The sequence below is a fragment of the Phragmites australis genome, chromosome 8 (assembly GCF_958298935.1).
Source record: "Phragmites australis chromosome 8, lpPhrAust1.1, whole genome shotgun sequence".
Taxonomy (NCBI): Eukaryota; Viridiplantae; Streptophyta; class Magnoliopsida; order Poales; family Poaceae; genus Phragmites; species Phragmites australis.
The window spans coordinates 1,302,636-1,329,948 of NC_084928.1; the positions used below are offsets into that span (position 1 = coordinate 1,302,636).

Consider the following 27,313-nt stretch of genomic DNA (forward strand, 5'->3'; position numbering starts at 1 on the left):
ATCCCACAGGAGGACTAGAAGAGATTTCCATCAAGGCATCAACGATAATTTCATTTCTTATATTAGTTCAACTGGTGTCAGTAACATTACATTACTGGATGTTATCAAAAGGAAATTAACCGGGGATTCAATGGTTAATGCAATATCTGGTTTCTAGACATAATAAGGTTTAGATATTATCTTATTTAACACAAGCTAGCAGTTAGTCTATATCACCTGGTTACTATGCCATCAAGTCCTCCGAGATACATGCTGAACCCTCACCAGTTCAGACTTCAGATATTTAAAAGGGGGGGGGGGGGGGGGGGAATCAACAAGACGTTTGATATTTAAAAGGATTTCAATACTATGTGTGTATGACTAGTTGCTTCATGAACTGTACTCTGAAACATCTCAGATTCCCAGTACAGGACTACAGGTACAAGCAATAGATGAAGTCAGTGAATTCTAGAATGAAAATGAACATTCCGAAAATCTGAAATAAAACTGAATTTTATTAAACACGAGCAGTTATTTTACAACATACAACAATGAGAAATTAGTTGGTATATACTTGGTACCAACCCCTAATTTAGCTGACTTATAGACTACAACAAAAAGATTAAACTAATAATAGCCTTAAAAGCTGACTGTGGGGTTGCCAGCTCCATTTAGCCCTCCCACCAGCCTTCTCTTTGCTGTTTTACTGCGGTAACACCACACCTCAAATGCCTCAGTCAGATCAGGGTACCTGAACTGCTCTGCTTTCTTCATCCACTCCTCCAGGATATCGGCCTGATCATCTGATGGCAATGCCAACACCATTGAGACTATTGCGCTCTCAATATTCTGACACAAGTCTGAATCCATCAGCAGAGACGCCTCATCCTTAGTCTTTCCATCAAGCAAGAGCTTTGTCATTTGAATGTACGGAAGCCATGTCTTCAGGAAATGAACTCTGGATGGTGTTGGGAGAACCACTGAGCCATAGCCAACAGCATCCAGGGCTTTTCCAGTCACTTCTATAAGCTTTGCCCTGACAGCCCACAAGCCTGAGCTATACTTCTTGTCCTGAATCACTGAAAGAACATGGGCTGAGATTTCTGACCAGGCAGAAACAAAGTTGTGCATCATCTCAATCTTTGTCAAGAAATTAGCTATCCAGTCGATGTCAGCTAGGCTACACAGAACCCTTTGCTCTGCTTGATCAGGTGATTGATCAAACTCCGTGGCCAACCGATCTAATCCAGTCCTAAGTGCACATAACAGTTTTGTCAAGCCTTCCCCCACCACAGATCTCACATCTTCATCCATTGTAATCAAAGCGGTGTCATCGTCCTCATGGATCATGAAGTCAATTTGCTCCTGAGCCGAAGTCTTGAGGTCATCCAAAAAAGGATGGAATGGAGTTTCCATGCATGTAGCAAAACGTATGGCAGAGATGAAGACATTCTTAACAGCATCTGCACTGGGGGCTTGAAGACGGGCTAACAAAGACGCTGCTTCCGAGCCAAGGCACCGAGCTACTTCTAAAATCTCCTCCTCCTCACTTTCATCCCAGGAAGCAGCTTCAATGTATTCAATACAGCTTTTTGTAATTAACTCGCATCCAAGAGAATTTGATGCTCGAAGAACACCAACAGCTGACTTAACAGAATCAAATGAATCTATAATTGATTCTCCAGGAAGATACATTAACTTCAACACCTTGACATAATGGTCATACTCAACTCTTGGGCACTCAATTTCAATGCAACTATTAGAACAAATATCAATTTGACCAAGCCGGTCTGAAAAATATTTGCTACTTTGGGAAAGGACAGGCGAGTGGCAGGAAAACCATTCTGGCTGCTCATCGATCAATTTAAAGCAAACACGGACATCACATGTAGTATGGTCACCAAACTTGTACCCCTCAATAAGTTTGGCTGGCTCCATATTTCGATTGAGATCACTGGTACTGATTCTCCATGTTTGTTCGTAAGTCGCAACAAAAGTCCACGAACCTGCACAAGTAATGAAAAGGCAAACGATTGATTGCTGGTGCAAAATAGATGCGCTGGTTATAAAGCCTATAGCACTACCAGAACAAACAATTTTCTCGGCATTCCTATGACCATTACATGGCACAATAGAAAAACCTAAATCCGTGCTAGAGTCAACATTCAGTTAAACATGGCAACTACTTTTCCAACGATTTTGCCTGCAATAATCCTTTTTGGGCCTTTTATAGAAGGGCACACAATTTCCTTATGTTCCTGCAGAACTCACCCTCAGCCAAAATTTCAGGTATACATTATAAAGTCTTATTCCGCAACACACACACATCATGTTAGCCATGGAAAATTACGGGCTGAACTTCTTGACCACCGATTCGAAGGAGAAACTCTAGAGAACAAATAGTTTCCGATTCCAAGCATGCTTGGCACATTACAATGACTCAAGCAGTTGACACCAAACACCTGAACCGTTTTTGGCACAGTAGCCATTTCCTAGCTTTCTATTGGATGGGGATAAGAAATACACAGCCTCTAGAGCACTTGAGTTGAGACTTGAGCCAGCGGAAGCTACCAGGCACACACGCCTCTGAGGCTCTGAGCTGGCAACAAAGGTAGCAATCCAGGCAAGCACACACCTCCAAGTGGGTGGATTTCATCAGTCAAGTAAACCAAATAATGATCACTGCAACTCTACAAGCAGTGCTTCCCACTGATATGAACCAGTAGTCCTCTTCCCCTTTGCAAGGAGAGCGCACGTCCAAAATCTTTGGAAATAAACTCGTCCCCACGACGCAGAAAACGAATCGCAACGGATTGGAGCATCCATCCCATCCCCCAAAGATTGGGATTGATTGCTCACAGCAAATGGAACGGATGCCCCAGAACAAAAACTAACTCTTGGATCAATCAATCCAGGCACACTCGGGATTCCTTACCAACAAAAGACGAAATCAGTCCAAATCCGGATGGATCTGCACTTCCGGCACCAGCGGGGGGAGGAAGGGGAGGAGGAGCTGGGGAGTTGCCTCTTCGTAGTATCTCTGTCCCCTCGTCAGGCTCCCGGCCGTCCCTTTGTCCCAGCACCTGGCGGCCCCCAACCTCCCCTTGAGCTTTCCCTATCGGCTGCCTCCTCCCGCAGTCCCACCTCCTGCGCCGCGTCGCCTTCGAGGAACCCTACGCGGTGGCGGAGGAAGGGGAGGGAGCCCTAAGTGTGACTGTGAGAACGGCATGGAGTATAGTGTACTAGCTTAAGTGCTGTGGTGCAACAAAACATCAATCAGAAACTCAAACATATGATAATGTAGATGCATTATGGAATAAATATGTCGAAAATAATATTGTAGTTTGATTTTATATGAGATTCGAAAAAAGAGAATGATATTATGTACTAATTTTATTTCTATTTTTTTATTAGTAAAATAAGTCTTATATCTGTAGATGAGGAGGATGAATGATAAAAATGAGTAAATTATTTAATTTAAGAGTTTTTATTAAATAGTAGAAGATCATGGAAAGATATAACGCATGAACAATTTGTATTTTATATAGTAGGGAAGAAGAGAAGATAATGTACACTAGTGGTATTTCTCTCTACATGTTTTTTTTTTTCACGAAAGAAATGCCACTTTACAATAAATCCGTAGAGTGGTATCTCATCGTAAGATGCTACTCGCTATGTATTGCGGTGTTTCTTAAGGTTCATTGTGCGCATAAACCAAAATGTTTTGTGATATTTTTTTAATAATGGAAACATGTTTACGACCTCAAAATGTTTTGCGATATAAATTATGGCTCTGTACATTAAATGTTATATACACTAAAAGTATAGACAGGAAGTGAAAAATACTGCAACAACTACTAGACTCTCGATTCCAACTTGCAACTGAGAACTTTCGATCGATATGTGTTCAAACTGAAATCATGAATATAATGTGAATACACTTGGCACTTGCATACTCTCTTGTTTCACCAATGCACAGATAATAACTCGAATTCCGAAAACTTCTATTACTCATATTTGATCTCTCTTACGAGGCTACGACATTAAACGGGAGCTGAAAGTGAAACTATTCACTCTAAAAAAAAAAGCATACATGTGTTGTAACATGACATTTTTGAAGAAAATGAACTTCTATCCCTAAACAGAGAGCAGGAGTGTTAAATATCAAAAAAAATTGAAGCTATCAAAAAACAAACTTTGACGGCGCATGTATCAACAATCACCATTGCTAGAACTCGTGAGAACGAATGCCAACATCAAAGTAGTGCACCTATGCCTTGAAACCCTGAGACTTCAAAGCAGTACGATTGCACAATGCGCCAGTATACAGGGTAGACAGGATCTGGCTCATGTCCCCTTTAATCAGTTAGAGATCAATAACATTCAATGGTACTTCGTGTTAAGCACTTTTATTTGAATCACAGGTACAGCTGTTCATATCTACCAAATGATTTTGGAAATCTGGAAGCCCCATGTATCAATATCTTGTCGTCCATGCTCTTCCCAGTTTTTCCCTAGTTCATGGTCCTCAAATGGAACTAATACAATCCTTTCAACAAAGCTTATACAAACAGCAGCGTAAGAATGGCTCTACACAGAAAAAAATATATAACAAGCTTGCCATGAGCAAAACGGAGCATGCAGCTGAGAATAGAGATGTCAAATCATCGTCAGGAACACACTAAGACACTTGTTCAGTAGGGCTCCAAGGATTCAACAACTCTCCTTGCTTGTATTTGCAAGGTCGTCTGTCTTTGCTCTGCGTCGAGGGTGGAGCCAAACCGGCTTGCTGCCCATATAAGTGATGCACACTGCTCACCAAATAGATTTCTCATTTGTTCAAGTATGGGGGAGTTTTCTTTCGCATAAACATGTCCAATGAGCAACAACAGAAACTCCCCGCATTTCAATCTGCAGTGAAGCGTCAAATGAACAAAAACTAGGTCATTACAAAATAGAAATATATTAGTGCTTTTGAAAAGCCACCCACCACAATGTCAAAAAGAACCACAAGCTTTCACATAATTATATCTTAGCAGCAATTAAAATATTTTTCACAGAGGTATCTATACATTTGTGCATCTTCGTCGTCAAGCCAGAAGCCATCAACACAAAAGTTTATCAGGCTCCTTATTCATTTCACTTGTTTATATTTCTTATTGATGGATGACTCATGGGATACAGATAGATCAATTCACCAGAGTGAAACATTCATATGAAAAAAACGCCTCAAGTAATAAGTTAGGTTAAAATATTAAGGCTATGCATTCAGACGAAAAAACACCTCAAGTAATAATACTTACCTTATATGCTCTTCCACTTGCACATCCTTTAAAAGTTCAGCAACCTTTTCAAGTCCACTGTATTCATCAAAATCCTAGAGAAGGAAGTAGTTATATAAAGTACAGACCAGCTGGTGAACATATAGAACAAGAAACAATCAAGCACGCCAATCTATTTACAGCAACTATTTAATCATGCTCTGAAATAAAATATGATTTTAACAAATCTTGGCCCATGCAAAACATGCTATGAAAGATAACAAGCAGTCTACTCAACGACAGTAACAACCAAACACTTGAACATTCAATCATGTTAGAGCTGTTTGCTAGATTACTTTCGAAAATGCTCTCTTACATCCTGCAAAAGTGTATTCATCCTAATGAAACAAAAACTAAGTTTCACATGCATAAGACATGACAACTATAATATTAAGGTAAGAGGTAAACCATACCATCTGATTGGAGGGAGAGTCCAACATAAGCGATATCAGCGTGTCCAAGCACACTCCTTGCTCTGTTGGACCTCGGCTGGCTAAAATATTCAAGAGCACCTACACCAATTCAAGTTGTTAACCAACCAATTTAAGGGGGAAATGAGTCTAAGATTGCATAAGCAGATGGTAGCCTATAGAGTTGTGGTTTATGCTTGAAGAAAAACTTCTTTATAGTTGGACAAGAGTTGGAGAATCACTGTCACAAAGAACAGGAACTTTCGGACAGTGATCTGCAAAGAATTAAGGATTGCATGATGTTGCATTGCAATACATGCCATTACTTTACTTTTGCTGAGTCCCAAGTTTGGCTGTTTACCATGTAAAAGAGAAACTTTCTAGTCACTATTATTAAAAAATACAATCAAATCATCAGGCATAAACAAGACCTCATCTAAGTCTAAAAGTAATCAGTCATAAGTTATCAAAAAGGAACGGTGATTACCTTCACAGCCTTGTATTTGTGGGCCAGAGCTGTGCATCGGCTATATAAAAGGCAACAACCTTCCAAAACTCTAAGAGCAAGGGCAATTTCGGAATCTGTTGGGGGGCTTGTAATTTTCATTGGTTCGGTCCCAAATATATGATCCAGTGTCACAACAGGATCTTCCTTTGGTTGATGCAATGAATTCTGAAAGAGAACAGGAATAACTGTCACAGAAGATAAGCTCATCAGTAAGTGCGCCTTCCTTGGGTGTACACATAACAATTATAGCCAGCAGAATGCATGAGAATCTTAATGCCTTTTGAGTGTAGAAATTATGAATCTGGTATATGCACTGCAATAGGAGGGAAAAGACCTCATTGTAATATTCTTCTGCTGAATTAGTCATATTATCATTTTACCAGGTTTGGTCTCCGCTCGAGTACATAGTGTACGTGAACTGGTGAGATTCTTATTGCATTCATAACAATCTAAGTCCAACAATCCAGCACCGAAGTATCCTGGTCAATAACATGAATGCCACTCTTTTGTGACTAGAGGAGAGAGCATAGATCAAGCACCTATCACCTGATGCTGAATCTCGGACTATAATCAATGGCGTCTGCGAGTGTTAAATTGATTAAAGCTCCAAAAGCCGAACGCAACTACACACTAGCTAGAGGCTCCCCAATGCGCGAAATTACCATATTTAATTTGTGCCCACTGGTATAGACATCCTACGCGTTGTTCCTTCAATTTAAGCAGCCAATGGTTATCGCATCAGAGATTAGGTTCACCTAATGATCCTCAGATCACGTAGCCAGACAGAACTCACAAACAATCTAACGCTTTCGCATCAGATCACCGAAATGAGCGGGAAGATGGTACCTTGGAGATCGGGGATGGACTGGGAGTGGCGGAAGAGGAGCAGCGGCGCGTCGTCGGTCGCGGAGGCTGTGGAGCGGAGGAAGCCGAGGAGGCTGCGGAGGCCCCGCGCGCGGAGGAAGGAGAAGTCCGCCTTGGCGTCGCGCAGCCCCGTTCGCAGCGCCAGCGTCACCTCCCGGTACAAACGCCGCCGCGCCAGGGCCTCCGCCAGCTCCCGGCCACTGCCGCTGCCTCCCTCCTCCGCAGACGACCGAGATGACCCATCCCCTCCGTCCGGCCCCGCCTCCTTCCGATTCATCCCCGCCGTCGCCGGCCGCCGGCGACGTCGCCTCCCACTTCCGCTCCTTTTCACAGCTCTTTTTTTTTTTTTTTTGCCTTTCCCGTTTTGCCCCGGCTCACGAAGATAAACCGACGCCTTGTTATCACTGCACTGAAAAAAATGTAAATATTAAATAAGTAGCAGTAACATTAAGCAACAACTTAAGATATAAATATATTGATGTGTTATAGGAACCGGTAACTGATATATTGAAAGTGATGCTATTGTTTAATTTTAGATGAGATCTGAAAAAGAGAATGAGATTATTTAATTTTTTTTTCTAATTTTTTTATTTATTTTTGTTGGTAAAATATATATTATATCTGTAGCTAAGTACCGAGACAGTGAGGTTAGAGAACGAGAGTGAATAATAAAAATAGATAAATTATTTAAATTTTAGAGATTTTCTATACTTCTATATAATTCACTAGTTGTGGTAGATTCGAACGATCTTCACCGTCCACTCGAGTTGATCAAATGATTAACGTATAAAATTAGACTCTGTTTCTCTTTTCAAAAATATAATTAATCACCCATTATTTGATTTTTATACCTAGACATCCAAATTTATCTTCTATACATTCTAAAAATACATTTAATATTTTATTATTTACTTTTCATACTTTTATAAATTGTTATTCTGAATTGATTACACGTGTGTTACATACGTGTTGTACAGTAACTTGTTATTAGATGGAAGGAGAGTAGAAAAAGGTGATACGAGACCTAGTCTATATCTATATCTATACCTCTATATAATGCATCAATTCAACTCTTTTCTAGGTCCACACAACCTTCTATCCCCATATAGATGACTTTTCCTTCATCCACCCTAATATGTGCATGTAGGAATCATGCTTCCTCAAAATGAAGCGGTCAGATCTTTTCTCATATGGCTTCATCAAATTCGATGGACCAAAAGCGCTCGGTTCATCCAATACTCACAGGTCCATGATCGTTTCGCCTCATCTCCTGAGTCCCGAATGCTCCCCGTGTGTTTCACTCCCAATTTTCCCATTGCTCCTCTCCCGTCCGCCAGATCCATTGCATCCCCTTCCCCTCCCCAGATCTCACCTCCTCGCGCCACCCCAGCCCTACCCCACCGCCCGGTCCTCCTCCTCCTCCTCCACCATTTCCTCCTCCTTTTCTAGACCCGTTGCCATAGCTCCTCGTCTCCCTAATGGCGCACCCTCATCCCACGCGATAGCACTCGGCATCGGCTGCCTGGCGCCTTGCCCTGACGATGCACCTCGCTGCCTCGCTACTCGCCTCGAGCGGTCAGCGTGCCAGATCCCATTCGATCCCACCATCGCGTACCCGCACCCTCTAGAAATCAAGGAATCTTCACGTGTGGGCTAGACGCTGACGATTTTTCGGGGTTTGTGGTTGCGGTCTTTGACACACAGCCCACGGACGGGATGTCTTTGTTGTGGCACACGCTCTGGCTTTTCGCGCTCGTGGCTGGCGAGCACCCGCCGGTTACCATTGCGCCTCTCGTGCCCAGGCTTGTGGCCTTCACGCTGCGGCGGGTGCAGGACCCTAATTCCTTCGTTCGCGTCGCGCTCATCGACACCACGTGCATCACAGCGGGCACAACAGCGTCCCCGCTCACGGTGCTGGGGCTACTTGTGAATGCGTTGCTCCACGAGCAGGACCAATGCACGTAGCTCGCCATAGCTCACCGCAGCGGTGGCTGTCGAGGCCATGGCCCCCACCGATGACCTCACCTCCTACCTCCGGGCCCTCCTCCCACGCCTCCTCATGCTCCTCCGTATCGCCATGTTCAAGGCCAAGTCCGCATTCATCTCCCTCATCAGCACAACCTCAGTCACCTCTCGCAACTGAGCTGCCTCCACGACGTGCTCATCGACAACGATTGGGTTGCGAGGAAGGCTGCCACCGAGTCGCTCGCCTTGTTGGCCAACGAGCATGGGGATGACCTCATATCCCACGAGTCCTCATGCATTGCCGTATTCAAAGCTAAGATAAGGACATCCCAAGGTTCGTCTCTTACCGTGAACATCCACTGCAGCGAGATTACATGGCCCGTCTCCGACTGTAAGTATCCGCTGCAGCGACAATTATTTGTCTAGCAGATTTGTGACTGGTAATTGATGTTTCTGCATTGCAAAATGCTAGGTTTCCTTTCTTTATCGATGATGTGCATCTACTTCCAAATGTTGTTTTCCACAGCTATATTGCACTCGATTGTGTAAAGACTCAATTATGCTTAGGAATCTTATTTAATCTGCTAGGTTTTTTGTCAAAATATGCATTAAGGCAATATCTTATTCTACATTTCACAATTTTTATTTGAAATATGTTATAAATTGTTGTACAACCAATGAAAATAGAAGGTTGAAGACTACACCTTGATATTAACCTAGTCACTAAAGCGTAGTCATATTTGAACCTAGATTTGGATATAAAAATGTATTCCCAAGTTGAAAGTTTTTGCCTGGTTAATGAGTGTTGATAGACTGAAGACAAGAAACATTCTCAAAAGAAAGAACTTCACAATCAATTGTAACTAAAATTTGTTGCAATGCCAATGCAAAAGAAACAAGAGATCACATGATTCTGCACTGTAATTTCAGCAAGAGATGTTGGGCAAAAAATAGCATATACTGGGACCCTAATTAACAATTCACCAGCAATGTCATATTGGCAAAGCAGAATTTCCAGGGTCCTTTGTTCATGGAAGTGTTCATAATCTCAACCTGCTGCATTTGGAAATTGTGAAATGAGAAGATCTTTGAAAATGGCCAGACATCTCAACGTCTTTGGCTTGTCAACTTCAAAGAAATTATAGCTCTTCACATGTACAGAGTAAATTCTGCAACAAGAGTTGTAGTTCTCCTGGCTTGACACCTTATCATCAAGTTTTTTCTTTACTTTTGCTTTAGTTTTCCATTTCTCCTGGACCACCTTAGGCGTGGGCTCAGGTCTGATGCGGTCACTCATACCTCCCGAACCACCGACTTATATTCCCTGTTAGAAGAATATGTCGTAGCGCCTCCGAAAAGATGGTGGACCATGTGATCGGCTTGCTAGTAGACTAGTGCCGACTGGTCAGGAGCGGCCTCGTCCTCCTTGTCATTGTCACGCTTGTGCTTGTGCTCCCCGAGCTCCTGGTCGATGATGCCTCGCACGACCTTGCACTCAGTCAGGTCGTGGGCGTTTGTTCGGTGGATCAGGAAGTAGCCTCGACCCTTTTTCCCTTCTTTCTTTTCGAAGTGACGGTGTGTGGGGCCGGTCTGCTCGACCGCTAGGACCTTAGGAGGTCCGGCCTTGCGCTTGCTTTTCTTGTCCTTCCAGTCGACCCCTTTGGAAGAGGCGGGCTGGTTGGAGGCAGGACGTGGCCTGGCGTCAATTTACTGTTCTCGGGCCTCGACGCCCTACGCGCACTTGTCCGCGAGCTTGAAGAGCTTGGTGTGCTTTGGATTACTCGGGTGGCCAGCTTCTTGATCATTTTCTGGTCTTTGATCCCCCGTTTGAACGCTATGATCACGGATTCTCCCGTGATCCTTAGGATGGTGTTCCAGCGTTCGGTGAAACGCCAGATGAAGTCCCATCCGTTGCGCGGCCCCGTCTGGTCTACACTGCTCCACCCCGTAGCATTTAATGCCATGGAACGGGATATTACCCTTCTGCACCGTCCATGACTTTGTTCGTGGGGGAAGGCGCCTGGGGAAGGAAAAAAAAACTCCAGTAGATATCAATAAATGTGATTAAACAGTTTGTGTCAGGTCTGGCCCTGCGACCAGTGGGGCTGTTCGCGGGTTCAGACGAGGTCCCAATGAAGCTGGTCGCGTAAGCCTCGTATTGGTCACGGGACTTCCTACCCTAGTCGAACGACCGACTAGTTTTTAGGAGATACGCATCTCTGGTTCTTATATTCCTTAAGGGACCCTTCTGCCAGGGTGCCCCTATACTCCATACACCGACACTTACATTCTGCTAAATGCAAGCATGAGCTAAAACCTAAGTTACACAATTATCCTTTATGTTTGAAATTGGAAAGGATTTGTAGCCTGCAAGTATTTATGCCTATGTTAGACTATCATACAAAATTTCACCCTGCACTATAAGAATTTCATTCTGTTGATTTGGAAGGTGTGATAAAAGCTGCCCAAAGAATCGTTTTACTCTGTACTACAAGGCTGTGCTTTGTTTTAACAACATTTTATTTGTGTCAAGATGATCCTCATGAGAGGCATGACAAACAAATGAGGTTTCCGTTGTAATTTTACTTACCAAGAAAGAATGGCCAAAGTGTTATTCTTTTACTTGTTATTATTATTATTTTCCTTGTGATTGAATAGGTCAGTGGGGTCGGTAACAATACTAGATGACATGCAAGATGTTATTAGCTCCATCAAACCAACCGGTATTTCACATGATCCCTAGACCTATTCCTGCATTTGTTTTTATTTTTGCTATTTTTATCAACTGCAAATTAAGTGTATAACTAACATGAGATATTGTCTTCATGTCCTGTTTTCATAAGTACAACCGTGATGGTTGAAAGTACAAGAAGCCAAAAGCCTTTGATACATGTGATGACAAAAATGCAGTGAAGAAATCTGATTTAGTTTACTGAATTTCATATATATTTTGTTAGGATACAAGATATAGTACTTTATATTTGTTATCATCTGAGGTTCTTCCATGTGCATGGTTTCATAGGATTCAAGATACACTCTTTGTAATTATTTGGTCATCTGCATTTCCATTTCTATTGCCTTTTCAATTGACTTCATAATTTAAAGATCCATTTACTTTGTTCATTCTGCAAACACTAATATGGTTTCTCATGGGATTCCTGACACTCACACAATTTTATATATAATTAAAAATGTTTGTTTGGGTTGCGATCTTCACTTTTGTTTAAGGTTCAAGAATTTAGTGAATTAGTAGGTGAACTTTTGGTTTCAATGAATTTGTAATCTAATGCCATACAAATTACTTTAGTACCTCACCGGTATAATTTGGTGGAACATACATCCAACACAGGAAGCATTGTGATTGAGGATGGTAGGAAGAATGTTGAGGATTTTCTTGATACAGAACTAGATTGAATTTGGGAAATGTCTGCCTTTTGTGGTTACCAATGGTCAATGATGTTATGATGTGTAGATGCATGATAACATTGATAACATTTGTCTTATGTGGTGGAACCGGTGATACAACAATCCATGTGTGTTCTCTCATAAAGAAGAAAGACATTGAGTATATATTCACATCACTAGTGCTGTAGTGACAGAAACTGGTACATATTATCACTCTGCTTAACAATATTTCTTGTCATGGAAAGGGAGAATAACTTTGATATATAACATAAATGTATTCTTGATAGGTCTCTTATTGTGTCATAATTTCTATGGACTGATTTATTTGTACTCAAAGTTGAGAGTCATAGTTGTATTTGGAATCCAAGTTGCAAGCTCTATAAAAGTGGTTTTGTTATTTGTCATGTGTCAATTCCCTATGCATATCGCCTTTTGGTTGTTTTATTTGCATCACCAAATGTCGTAGTGTCAGCACGTGCATTATACTATTTCTCCTGAAATTTTAGTTACCTTATTTCTATTAGAATTATTAAAAAATACATTTTTATTAAGAAAAGGCACGAATTGACCAATAGCGCGCATATATATATATATATATATATATATATATATATATATATATATATATATATATATATCTTATATACTAAAGGGCCGGGACTCGACGAGCCCTCAGGACATCGGGCCGCTGTAGCTCCTATAGCGCGTCTATGACAGGTGGGCCCTGGTCCCGGCGTTAACACCCGCCTCGCATGAAGCCTAGAGACATCCAGCACTTCCCTCTACGAACTCCAGTTGCTAGCCCAAAAATCCTCACGTTCTTGCTCCGTCTGACTGCTCGTCACCCCTTCGCGTTCCTAGTGGCGGATCTCTATGAGAGACCGGTCAGAGCACACTCGGAAACCACACAAAAAGCAAAATAGAACACACCGAAGCTACCTCGACAGCAATGGCCTCTCAGCCAGTCAGAGCTAAACTCGACGAACAACATAGCTAGAAATATAGAAGATCACACACACTCATACCCGACTTACCAAGGAGAGCAACGGCCCTAAGCACCATGATCGACAAGGGGACGACGGCGCTGGGCAGCAGTGGTGGAAATAGTGGCGGGTGGCGTAGATGTGAAACCATGGTGTAGTCCAGCAGGGCCTCAGCTATGAGCACGTCAATCTGATCTCCCCCACCCCCCGCCCCAGGCCTCCCTCCCTGCCTTATATAGGTGAGGATTAGGGCAGTGACTCGAAGGGATAGAGTCCCGATTAGTTAAAATCTGCCCGGAAATCTAAAGCCAAATCGATTCAAACAAAGTAGGGACGAGATAGACTAGGGATTCCGTTCGGATTAAGCTGGGAAAATGTCGGGCGGTGGCTAGAGATGGAGGAGCGGACATTTGGGGGAGAGGTGAGAATAGAGCTCGGCTATGCGCTGGCTAGAGGAGGAAGGAGACCCTGTGCTGGGCTGGCTCGACCTAAGGGAAAGAGAAGAAGAGAAGATTGACCTACCTTGGGCTGGCTTGGGTGAGAGAAGTGGGCCGACCTTGGGCCAGGCTAGGAAGCGAAAGAGGGGGTGAAGGAGAGAGGGCGGCTTGGCCGATCAAGCCATGGTGGCCCATATATGAAAGTTGGGCATGCGCCCATATGATAATTGATTTTTCCAATGATTCTTAAGATTTAAGGAGGCATTTGACCATTTTTGTTATGTTTAATGTTTTATGCAATGCATTGATCTTTTGTTTTGATGCCAACTTTATGAGTTAACCATTTTGTTTATGTTTTAAGGTTTTATACAACGCATTGATCTTTTGTTTTGATGCCAACTTTATGAGTTAACCATACACTTCCATAATACTTATGTTCATGTAAAGTATTTTGCAGGCTAATTTGCCATTTACAACATACCATTTTTTATCTTGTAGAAATAATCTTAATGGCCTAATATAATGGATTGCTTCCTTTAACAGATATTGTGACTCAGAGAAAGCAAGTATTTTGAAATTCAATTAAACCTCCACGAGCACAACGTAGCGTGCCAACCTGACTAGTAGCCATAGGTGGTCAACATCAAACACATTCGCTTTTTTATATAGTTTAGATAACTAGATGCAACCAAACCGTGTCTTCAAAGGTGGCATTGTGCATGAGCTGCTCATGTTATTATCTATATCTATACCCCTATATAATGCACCAGTTTAACTCTTTTCTATATCTACACAACCTTCTACCCCCACACATATGATCTTTCCTTCATCCACCCTAATCTGTATACGCAGGAATCCTGCTTTCTCAAAATGAAATATTCAAATCCCTTCTCGCGTGGCTTCATAAAATCCGATGACCCAAAGCGCCCAGTTCATCCAACACTCACGGGTCCACGATCATTTCACCTCCTCTCTGAGTCCCGAACGCGTTGCTCTAGGTGTTCCGCTCCCAGATTTTCCACGCTCCTTCTGCCCCGCCCGTCCATTCTCTCTCATAGATCTCGCGATTCCCACGAGTCACCCCAACCACCCTGCGATTACCACGCCCCCTCCCCCTATACGACTTCCTCTTCCTCCGTCGAACAACGTCAGAGCTCCTTCAGAAAGCGCAGTGCCACCCTCTTCACTATGGCCCATGGCCTATCCAGGGAGTTCGACACCCACTTCACCGTCGTTGCCTTCTCCCCCACCGGTCCACCCACAGTCAATTCCGTCTTCCGCACCTACCTCCCCACCGATGCGCTGCCTCCCTACCCCCTTCATCCAGCATCAAGATGGCGGGGGAGGCCGTAACCGGCATGGCAAGGATGAGGCGAGAGGTGGAAGAGACCAAGGAATTGCTCACGACAGAGTGGGTGCGGGTGGCCGCCACCATGGAGAAGGTCAGGGTGGCGCATGCGAGCGTGGGAAAGCGGAATTGGTGGGAGCTGGACGCGGGGGGCCTCGGGGAGGAGGAGCTATCGGTGTTCATCAGGGCCGAGGTCCAAAGCCGCATCGATGCGATGGCATCCGCCCGGCTGCCACTGTTGTGGAAGAAGAAGAAACAGTAAAGATATTTATCGGCTTAATGCTTACTTGCCTAATCAAGTAAGCAATAATGATATTTATCGGCTTAATGCTTACTAGCACTAGCTCCTTTTTGGGGGATTGGGATAGCTATGTGTGGTCGCATATGAGATCGAGAACATGGTAAGTAACTTAGTTGGTTGGTTGCTTCAAGTGCTGCCCGAATCGCAATGATTCAAACTTGGTGAATTTTGCTGCTACCTTAATTACTGCAGGGTTGTCTTTTGTAATCCTTGCGTATAAACGTCTGAATATGATATGATCAGGAATGGCGTGCTTGAACAAATGATTGCCTGCTGTTATTGTTTTATCTATTATATAAGTTAATTTATTTTGCTGGGGGCAAATTGGAAATCGATAGAGTCCAATATGTTCTTGATCTGCAGAAGCCAGAAAGCTATTGTGGGCATTTTCTTTTTAGTTAACACATTACTTGTGAGCTCTGATAGTCCTTGTTTTGCTCCATCTGCATCTGCAATACTATATTACTAGAGTATAAATCCCAGTTGAAGGAAAAAGTAATATTTCAGTTATGCCAAATATATGTGTAGTTAACATGAAGGTAAAGTTCCATATGATATATGGAATGTTTTATTCTACTCAAAATCCTATTCAGCGTGAAGTTGTTATGACAGAAGCTTTATACTATTTGGTTGAGGTCTAGCTTGTTATTGATGGGTTTTCCCCCAGTATCATGGCAAAGCTTCGATTTTCAAAAAAAAAAAGGAAATTAGTTCCATTTATAATTTCACATATTGAATAATTCTGATCAAAGGTTGACATCTTTAGCTAACAACCTCGTAGGCTACACCTGTCCAAAATATATACAACTAAACGCCCACATGTTTTACAAGTGGTTACATATTTTCCTTCTTGCGTCCTCCTTTTTACTTCCTCTTCCTTGGATGATACTCGACCGGTGGCTCCATGGCTAGCGTTGGCTGGACTAGCACACCTCTTCACCTTAACCCATGCACCCCTCGTGGCCCTGGATCTTGATATGGCAACTTTAGGAGAGGGGGAAGACGGGGGTAGAGGACGAGGTGGGGGGATGGCCTAGATCCAATAGGCGATGATGGTATGGGTGGAGGCAACCACCATGGTTCTGCTGGCTCCATGCGGGTAAGGCGCTGGATCTCTTTGTATGTGTGACCCGTTCGGGCCTGTCACTGTTCATTGCAACCTTGTCAATTCGATCTCCTCCCTTCCTCGTGCATGATGAGATCCGCATACATGGCCGCGGTGACCAAGGTCGTCTTGCAGGGAGGGGGCTGGTGTATGGTGGTTGGCGACTTGACCGATGGCAGTAATGGGGTTGTCGACATGGATGTGTGGCTCTATGCGTTTGTGTTGCCTCATTTGGCTATAGTGGTGCAACCGACATTGTGGAAAGGGTTGGTGAGAAACCAAGTTGTAACGTGCATTGATTTTCTTGTGATGAGTGATTGACATTGTCATTTATTTGGTTTGATGATCTTCGATTTTGCATGAGCTTTGATGTGATTTGAATTGATTTGAGATTTCATTTTAGCATATTGATTATGGACTAATTGGAATTGGAGTTGGAGATATGTGCTTGCTTGTCTCATGGTGTGTAGGTGATGGATGCAACTTGGCGGTCGACGATGGGATGATCGGGGCCAAGCGAAGTGCTTGGTGCCAGACGATCAAGGAGGCCGGACGGAGTCAAGGGTGATCCTAGCTGAACACGTGGAGGTCAAGCAAAGAATTGAAGGCGGATGAAGATGGCGTGTTGACAAAGTCAAGCGAAGGGGAAGCCGGTGCAAGTGACAAGGCGGCCCGAGGGATTGGGAGCAGGAGGGACTTGCCAGCGGTAAGGATCGCATGACGGAGTACACACGTCGACATCGAAGCACTTGCTTAAGGTGTAAGCAAGACGGTGAGTCACGCTTTGAGAAGCGTGCAGGCGGTTTCGCGGTTTGGCCTCAAAACCGTGGGAGGACTGGAGGAGTATGTGGCATCATCATGAAGCTTGCGTCGAGGTGAAACTAAGTCATGAAGGCGTCGCGGCCGTCCGATGAATAGAGAAAAAATGGACTAAAATACCCTCAGTGGTAGGTAGGAGTGCACTACAAGAGAGGGGTATTTTGGGGAAAAGTTAGGAAACTTAAGGACCAAGTTTTCTAGGCCTATAAATAGAGGGGTAGGGCTAGAAAAAGCTTTGAACCAGCCACTTGAGCCCCCTTGTGTCACTCATTTGAGAGCCTTAGAGCTAGGTTTTTAGAGGAGAGAAGGATGAGTGCTTAGCCTATGTAATAGGTGAGAGTTTTGAGAGATAAATCTTTGTAATCCGCCTAAAATAGGGCTGACCTCTTTGAGTAATTAAGTTTATGTTTTTGCATATGCTTGAATTCCCCTCCTTCTAGTTTCCCTCTATTGGTTCCCTTGCAAGTTTGCAAGTTTTTCGATTTTCGGTTTTGATTTTCGTTTTGGTTTTTGGGCTGAAATTTCAGCATCTTGTGAGATCATTCTTCTTGTTGCTAGAGGCATAAAAACTCACATACGAGTGTATACTCATGGGTCTTGAGTACCCTTGCCTCTAGATCATTAACTTGGAGAGGTTTCTTGCCCGGTGATCTTTTTCTTTGAGCTGCAATATTTCACCTTTGCAGGGTTATTTTTCTTGATGCTAGTGGCTTAAATACTCACATACTCATGTATTTGAGCGGGTCTTGAGTTCCCTTGCCACTAGACTATCATCTTGGAGGATAACCTTGTCCGGTGTTCATCTTATCTAGTTTCTTTGGAAGTTGTGAGTTTTTGTGCACAAAGACACATGAAATGGTCCTGAATGGAACCTATGGTTCATATTCCATCTGTGGAGTCATGTTGCTATGAAAGTAGTCTTCTTGCTTTGTCTCTTTAATTCTTTTGCTTCTGCTTGAGCGTTTTGAGGCGCGTTGAGTGAGAAATAGGAAAAAAGCCATCTATTTTGAAAGAAATTTGTTGAGGTGCCTATTTACCCCCCCCCCCTCTAGTCGCCATTCTCATTCCTACAGTTGGGCTAGTTGTGACAGCTTGCAACACATTTGAGGTGTGATGTGGTACTAGCTTTGGGAGAAATCCCTTGATATGTGTCCAATCAGATCATACGATGATGGCACTCATGGGCGTCATTCCCCTCCTTGGAGGCATTGTTTGAGATCATGGCATCATCCCCGTGCAAGGCCCTATGACATATCTAGGGTGAAAACTCTTGATTTGGTTACAGCTAGATCAGGTGACGATGTCATACTAATGTCACTTCCCTCCTTGGAGGCGCTATTGCAGATAAATGGATCTCCATCTCTTTTTTACTGCAGCAGCTGGAAGACTAAATCATTACCCTTGCAGGTATAGTATTTCTAAAGATTTTCCTAATATTTTGGTTCAGTTTTAAATGATTTACTCACTCATAGTCACTTGGATTTCCTTGAATATGATACATTTACAAACTTTTAGGTATCATGAAGAATTGATAAGGTGTGTATTTTTTTTCCCTTGGGTCAGCTTACATGAACTAATTGGTGAATTGGTTGAACTCTAAAGTAGTTTGAGATAGCAAAAGGTTAAGAACATTTTAATATGTGGATTAGAACTTTGGTAAATTGAAAACGTCATTTATGCCATTTTTAGTTACCACTTTAAAGTTTTCTCTCTTTAAGTTTGCAGGTTGTGAGGAGGTTGATCCTGAAGACTTTTCAAATTTAGTCAAGTACTAATTTCAGTTTGAGCTGTTTTGACTTTTTGATGTGTGCTTAACAGCTGAAACAACATTTACTTAGCAAAAAGTTATCTGACTAGCAGCGTAAAAGACTTGGTATGATCTTAATCAGTTTGATTATCTTCTTTTCAAGAAATTATTGCAGATTATTTGTCTTCCTCCTGTTTAACCCAAATGTTCTCTTGGGTTTTGGGTGCCTCTACGTGAGAAGAAATCAATTGCATTAACCTGAAGTACATCAAGTTTAAATACCTGCAACTCAACACTTGGTGTTGATGGTTTTCTTCTGTTCTGTTATTGAAATTTGCTATTACTTCTTTTTTTTTCTCCTACTATATTATCTATAAGAGATTTGTACTTATTTCTGGACTTCTATAGTAGCAGTGTGCATAAAACAATTCGTTGACCGATGTGAGCATTTCTGCCTTATTTTATGAAGTATATTTTTTGTTACACTTAATTATTTGTGTGATCAAGGACATGACTGGAGTATATGTAGTATCTTTGTTACACTTGTTTTTTGTGTGATCAATTTCATTGAATCTGAAAAAGGAAGACTAAAAAAGATATGGTGTAACTGTGTGTGATCAATTCCATGCCACTTTCAAGAGGTTGAGTCCTAGATGTATATCAGAGTCAGTGATATTCCTATGATATGGCCAACTCAGGCTGTTTTAGTAAGATCTACAAGTGCTATTAGATTTAAGTATGGTTTTTCTCATTTGAACCAGTAAATTATTTGTTTGGGATGGGGTTATACTGGATAATAAATAAAACACACGTGTCTTTTTCTGGATGGTTTTTAGATGGTGGTGGGTGCTAGAGCTATATGGTTTATGGCTTTACACCATTTAAAGTAGCATGTCTTTATCATATTTATCGCACATGCTGACAGGAGCCCATCAACTCATCGGTAGCCTACACCGTAGGTGTAACCCTTATATTGAGTTTCTAAATATGGACTCATAATGTTTCTTTTTTTAAAAGAAGAGCACAAATCTTTTTTATATTGAAATGAAGGGCACAAAACTTTTTAGTGATTCCTTACTCTTGCTTAACTATTTGATCCTTGACTTTTTTTTTTTTTTTTACAAAACCCACATTTCTGGGAGGTGATTGCTATGGTGACAATATGTGACGTGTGGTTATCGCAACTTAGAGGTCAGTCCAAGTTACTTACCTGGATCTTTTTCGTAAAAAAAAGTCTAACTGGTAATTTTTTACACTTATGTGAGCTAAAAAAAACCTTCTTTTTTATTAGTTGAAGCATGGTGGTGAAATTCCATCTAAAGGAAAGAGAATTACTCTATGTGTTCAAAATGCAAAAGATGTTACTCGTGATGTCATAATGTCAGGAGTTTTCCTTTTTCAACATGCATTTTTTTTTATTTTGCATGCCTACGCGTGAGATTGATGACCATATGACTAAGGTGTGAAATATTAGTGATATTTCATCTTGACCTTGCAATTCTTCTTCAACTTGAGGTTATTTGGCATCAATGGCCTGATGTATTGTCAAATAAATTTGATTTTTGCAACTTTATATTCCTTTAAAATCTTATTTTATGTCAGGATGAAACTTCAAAATAAAATTATCATCGATTTGTACTGTGAATACTCTCATTTATTTAGTACTTGGTCTATACTATTGTATTATTAATGTTTGTTGATAATGATTCGTAATAATGCATGTACAGGATGGAAATATGCTAAGGATTAATTTTTTGATAGACATATTGAAGTATAATGAGAATAAATTTAAATATAATATTTCTGAAGTTTTACAGGAATTTTTTAAGCGCATAAGAATTTAGATGGTTTCAAAAGATATAAAAGTTGCGATGTTATTTTACACATGTGGCTATGTATTCAACAATATAATCACTCTCCGTATCATTCTTTTTTCATGAATTTTAAATCTATCTCATTCTATGTTTGATTCTTAAAACATATATCGCTTTTTGTTATTTTATTTGCATTAACAAATATCACCGTAGCGTTAGCACGAGTATTATATTAGTATTTCTATACGGTAGAGATTAAAGCCCACGGCCCGTCAAGGCCCAGTAAGCCCAACAAGCCCAAATCGATCATGTGAGTGGAGTAGTGCGAGGTGGAGCCGTGGAGGCGAGTTCCTCCTCGCGCCGCCGCCAAAACCCTCAAAACCCCGAGACGCCGGCGAGGAGAGGGAGCAGGCGGAGGCGGAGATGGCGACACGGGTGAAGGACGTGGCGCGGCGGTCGAGCAAGAAGTACGTGGAGGAGGCGCTGTACCGGCGGCTGTTCCGGCGGGGGTCGACGCCGCAGGCCGTGCGGGAGGAGGTGGACGGCTTCCTCGACAGCCGGAAGCGCGCCTTCAAGTGGGAGGTCGGCGTATGCGTTCGCCGGATGCGGCGGCACGCGCTCTACCGCCCAGCGCTCAAGGTCCGGCCCTTCCTTTCTATGTCCCCCCCCCCCCCCCATTTCGTGATCTGTTGGTCTCGGTTTGTGCCTCGTGATGCGGCGGTTGTTGTTGCTGTTGTCGTTAGATCTTTAGATCTGATGGTGGAAGTAGGATTATGAAAAGGTAGTAAAATCCCGTTAGATGTTTACTGATTCGGATATGATGGTGCGTTATGACTTATGTCTTACAAAGTTGATTTTTTTTTTTTGTTGCAAATTTGTTTCCTAGACCCGAAAACCACCAGTTCTTTTAGTTTAGTGGAATGCTTGTTTTTTTTTCTTTTTTGTAAGTGTTGTGAAATGTGCTAACTGACACTGGTAAGCTTGCACCGTGTGGAATGCCATTCTAGGTCTCCCCCAATTTCTGCCCTGGCATATTCAGCGCTCTTTTGAGTCAGGAGTATCGGTTAATCATCAGTTGTTCAACCATGTAAAAATAGCACTCAACTATGTGGAATTTATGTTATTGTAAATCTTTGGGAGTCGTGTTTGCATGTGTTTAGATGGGCATGCAATGTAGGTTCCTGAAGTACTAAAAAAATGTTCGATAGGCATCAGTGTCAGATCAGTTCATCTAATTTGATCTGCAAGTAGTCCCATTTACTGTTCAAGGAAGCATCATAACCGAGTCGCAACTGCTCTTTTCATTGGTACGCTTAACTGTGTTGATGTTGTTCTGTCTGATGTTTCATTAAGTAGCTTCCTAGTTCTGCTAAAACATGGTTGAACGCCAGTTTCTTTGCTTTTTCTCCCTCACAGGATCAGCTTCCTTTTTTGCTATCGTCTTGGTACCTCCTTGTTCTGAATGAGCAAGGTTGTGTATTCAAAACCCATTTTCTATGTATTTTCTTAGGAGTATTTCTGCCCAGCTCATCAAAAGTTCTAGTCCATGTGTTTAGTATGACATCAATACTGATTGCAGATAATGTTAAATTGCATTATTACTTTTTATATATTACTGTTAGGGTTGATCTTTTTCTTCATTTGGTGTAAGGTCTATAGTTGACATTACAAACTGCAAGCTTCTACAGAAATATACATCTATATTTCATTGTTGTATTCAACCTTTTGTATCTAAGTGCTACAGAACTGTGAAGAATGAATATAATGTGTAGTGTATCGGGCAAAATTATACTACTTGGTATGAATGATACTAGTATGCCAGTGTAATATTATTGCATGACATTTCACTGGGTAGTTTTGTTCTTGGCAAAAGAACTTACCAAATTATTTGCTCAGTTGGTACTAGCTAGTGGGTGTCCTTGAGCTCCTCATACCAAGTTGAAGATTCTATTTCTATGTGCAAGTGTGTATGTATATGTAAATGACTGGATCTATCATGTTAACACTATTTCTATGTGGACTGAAAAAAGACTTTCCAGCCTTACTAGATGCTCACTGTATATATTTCTATATCTGGTGCAGCACTTACAAAACCATCTATTACTTTTCTGTTCACTCGTCATTTCGTTGTGAGCAGCAGTGCTAACTGCTAAACAATCATTTATATTTGAAATTCGGTTGATTGCTTTCATTCTGTGTATTTGTCTGAATGATGCAGAGCATAAAATGCCTAGAGCATATTCCAGATGGAAATCATTATATAATTTCAAATCTTGCCTATCTGCCTCTGATGGTTCTGAAATCGAAATATATTATCCAACTAAATCTAAATAGATCCTTTATCCCCTTTTGTTTATTTATGCAGCTTTCTGAAGTTATGGCCAGAAGAGGCATGAATCCTACAGTCAGTGATCAAGCAATCCTCCTGGATCTTGTTGCTAAATCGAGAGGCATTGCTGCTGCTGAGAAGTACTTCCTGGACCTCCCAGAAACTTCCAAAACTCATCTCACATATGGTGCTCTTCTCAACTGTTACTGCAAAGAGCTAATGACTGAGAAGGCTGAGACCCTTATGGAAAAAATGAAGGAGCTCAACTTTGCTTTCACTGCCATGTCCTACAACAGTGTAATGACACTATACACCAAGATCAACCAACCTGAGAAGGTCCCTGGCGTCATTCAGGACATGAAGGCTGACGATGTATTGCCAGATATCTATACTTACAATGTTTGGATGAGGGCACTTGCAGCTCGTGGTGACATACCAGGGGTTGAGAGGGTGATTGAAGAGATGAGACGGGATGGTCGTGTTACTCCTGATTGGACAACATACAGTAACCTAGCTTCCATATATGTTGATGCTGGACTGTTTGAGAAGGCAGAAGATGCTCTTAAGGAGCTTGAGAAGCGGAACACTAGCAATGATCTTGAAGCCTACCAGTTCCTTATTACACTGTATGGGCGAACACAAAACTTAGCAGAAGTTCATCGTGTCTGGCGGTCACTGAAGCGCAATCATCCTAGAATGGCAAGCATGAGTTATCTTAACATGATTCAAGTTTTGGCAAACTTGAAGGATCTGTCTGCTGCCGAGGCCTGTTTCAAAGAATGGGAAGCTCGGCACATCCATCCACCTAAGACTAAACCAAAGGATTCTAGTGCAACAGCATCTACAGTGGAGCCAGAATCTTCAACCGATGCACTAAATAATCAGCCTAATGTCAAGGGAACCAAGGACAAGGGCACCGATGACCTTGATCTGAAGCATCCTAAATATGACATCCGGGTTGCAAATGCTATGATTAAAGCTTATATTACAGAGGGTATGATTGACAAGGCTATTGCTCTCAAGAAGCGTGCCAAGATGCGTGGTGGAAGACTTAATGCCAAGACATGGGAAATTTTCATGGAACATTATCTCAAGGAGGGGGATCTCAAGATGGCTTACTGGTGCACTGACCGTGCAATCAAGAAGGGACACAGCAGTGGTAGGATTTGGGTGCCACCACGTGAAGTGACCGAGAGACTGATGGTCTACTTTGAGATCAACAAAGATGTCGATGGAGCTGAGAAATACGTCGAAGCTTTAAAGAAGGTGGAAAAGGATTTGGACGCATCGGTTTTTGAACCGTTGATACGGACATATGCATCTGCTGGGAAGAAGTTCCCTGGTATGCGACACCGGCTGAAGATCGAAAACGTTGAAGTCAGCGAGTTAACTGCCAGGCTGCTCGATTCTATCTGTGTCGATCAATAGATGGACCAAAGTATTTTTAATCTTCTTAATAAGAACAGGATGCTTGCGAATATTCAGCTACGGGTTTTCTTTCATCATCTGGTTCTACTGACATGAGAGTCCTGGGACATGAATTGCTCCGCAGTTCGAAAATCTTGTAACTTTCATTTCTCATGGCCGTTCGCCTATTTTCGACTGGTTGGATCGAGCTAGATTTTTCTTTCCCTTGTCCTGTACTGTTCCGACTTACCTGATGCCGTCTATATGAGTTTAGCAAATTTGGTGCTCTTTGCATTGCTTGGTGACTGATTCCTTGTCTAGTTGTGTAACGAATGGCAACAAATGAACATGCAGGTGTATGCTCCTGTATGGCCTTCCCTGGAAGGTGATGTTGAGAGAATGACAGGTCAGTGGGTGAGGTGGATGGTGACAAAGCAAATTGCGATGGCATGATCAGATGTGCACCAGCTAATCCAGCTCTCACTCTGTCAATTGATTCTCTTCGGCATGATCAGATCGCCCGTGACCACCAACCTAGTGATGGAGAGAAGACTATTTACTAGAGCTGGCATAAACAATGGTGCATGATTGATTTGCTGTCTTTGATCAGGAAAACGGAAATCCCGTCTCATCATCCCTATAGCCACCAGGTCAGGTCCGCCATCATTTCGGCATCCCATCTTGTCGGAAGTGATCAGCCTGCCTGCCGGGCCGGCATAGAGATAACGCTGCAGAGCACGGCAGGAGAGCATGTCGCCGCCATCAATTTCCTTCCCTGCCAGTGCCAGGTTTTCTTTTCAACAACCATGGACTGGACTCGACTTCACGGCCAAACCTGAAAGCTGCATTCACTCAGGCCTTCTTCTCGAATCGAGCGGGTCCAATAATTTCTCTGCCTCGCGTACAGTCAGCTCTATCCCCATCCCCATCCCATCGATCTCCTCCTGTCGCGAGATGAGATGGGACAGACACGTGTGCAGCGCAGCGTGGTTCACTGCATCTTGGTGTTGGCTCCGTGCCTCCGTCTCTGATTGATTTTTTTCTTCCCTGAGCTAATCTGACCAGATGCGATTAAGGGTCTGCTAGGTAGAACTCTGGGTCCAATAATTTTTAGGGCTATATGTTTTTAGTCTTATAAACTTATGAATTTAGAGCTATAAATACATTAAAGATTAGGTGAGTTATTTTATTTAAAAATAATAATTTAAACTATTTTATTGTAACCTGTAATCTTAAATTTTGATATGGAGTTGTAAGCCGATGTCTAAGATAGGAGGAAGATCTCGTGGTATTCTTATAAATTGTGGATCTCAGTTTCTAGCTGTCTAAGTTTGTCCTCTCTTGAAGGCTGTTTGGTTATGGGCCAAAGGAAGTAAAGTTAAATTTTGGTCGTGTTTTAAAAATATAGTTTTTATTTGATTTTAGATCAAAATTTAATCATGTTTTGAAAAAATTGATGGGTCAAAATTTTCTATAGCATTTCTATGTAAATCTCATACGATCAGATCGTCTATTAAAATGTATGATCAGATCATCTATTATAAATTTTGGCCGACTAAATTTTAGTTTATCCTAACTTGTTTGAGACTGAAAGGTTTTGTTGTTGTTGTTGTAAATTTTAGTTTGATTTTAAATTAAATGTCATTTTAACTATTAAAATTTAGCAAATTTTAGCTTAGTTTTAAACCAAACACGAGTTTAACGGTGACCTCTGGGCAAATTTTGAGTCAGCCTATTAGGCAAAAACGAAACAGCCCCCGTGCCTCCTCAGCCGTTGAAACGAGCGGTGGACGGAGCTCGCCATCGCCGTACTGGCCGCAGGCATGCCGGACTTGAAAGTTTGCACGCGAGGCTGCAGGGCGGGGCCACCGCCGAGTCGGCAGTCGGCACCAACGGTCGCCGCTCGTCCTCCTCTCCTTTTGCACATGCACAGTAGGATCACGGGAAAGGATCAGGAGGGGGTGAGCCGATCGAGGTAGCAGGCTCAGGTCAGGTGGTTGGCAGTGTGGGGCTCAGGCTGCACGACCGGAGGAGACGGGGCGGCGCCACCAGCCATGTGCTCGTTCATAGCGGCAGAGCCTTGTTAGGCCTGCGGCGCCGGACTTTTTTGCGGAATCCTCCTGACCACATAATAAACACAGATGATGCAGTTAATATATTATAGGAGTACTGTCAGAAAGCACTAGACGAATTCATCCTCGATCTCTTTCAAACAGAGACAAAGGAGGCTTGGACATAGAGATAGCCAAATGGATCTGTCCGATATGGCGATATGGGCCCATGTAGGTACCACTTAGCTACGGCTCGGCTCGGCTGGATCGATCCAATACTTAACGGGTCATGTCAGGTTGACCTAAGCACGATTGTGACATAGCGGCTCTGATGGGCACGACTGGCTTGTTGACACGATCGGACAAAGCTAGTCTGATAGCACTTTAATAATAAAAAAATAAAAATTATAGTTACAAATTTTCAAAAATATAAAAATAAATAAAGTAAACAGTTCACTTTACTTCTCCAAACTATATCAGTAATCCGGATAATCCTGAACTTTTAAACTATCTATTTTAC

At 42.3% G+C, this 27,313-nt stretch overlaps 3 protein-coding genes across 3 annotated transcripts; 1 reads left to right on the plus strand and 2 right to left on the minus strand.

Annotated features, from left to right (window-relative positions):
- Positions 1–476: 476 nt before the first annotated feature.
- LOC133926152 (BTB/POZ domain-containing protein At3g05675-like) lies at positions 477–3,227 on the minus strand. The gene is made up of 2 exons (XM_062371939.1): positions 2,915–3,227; positions 477–1,985 (listed from the first exon to the last, which is right to left on the minus strand). The coding sequence occupies exon 2, from the start codon at positions 1,915–1,917 to the stop codon at positions 619–621; it is 1,299 nt and encodes a 432-aa protein (XP_062227923.1). The 5' UTR covers positions 1,918–1,985; positions 2,915–3,227; the 3' UTR covers positions 477–618.
- A 1,129-nt stretch (positions 3,228–4,356) lies between these two features.
- Positions 4,357–7,443, minus strand: LOC133926153 (uncharacterized). The gene is made up of 5 exons (XM_062371940.1): positions 7,065–7,443; positions 6,198–6,403; positions 5,714–5,812; positions 5,283–5,356; positions 4,357–4,890 (listed from the first exon to the last, which is right to left on the minus strand). Exons 1-5 carry the CDS (start codon positions 7,357–7,359, stop codon positions 4,674–4,676), a joined length of 891 nt encoding a protein of 296 aa, XP_062227924.1. The 5' UTR covers positions 7,360–7,443; the 3' UTR covers positions 4,357–4,673.
- A 13,851-nt stretch (positions 7,444–21,294) lies between these two features.
- Positions 21,295–25,029, plus strand: LOC133926154 (large ribosomal subunit protein mL101 (rPPR4)-like). Its single transcript, XM_062371941.1, has 2 exons — positions 21,295–21,645; positions 23,372–25,029. The coding sequence occupies exons 1-2, from the start codon at positions 21,430–21,432 to the stop codon at positions 24,761–24,763; spliced, it is 1,608 nt and encodes a 535-aa protein (XP_062227925.1). The 5' UTR covers positions 21,295–21,429; the 3' UTR covers positions 24,764–25,029.
- Positions 25,030–27,313: the final 2,284 nt, after the last annotated feature.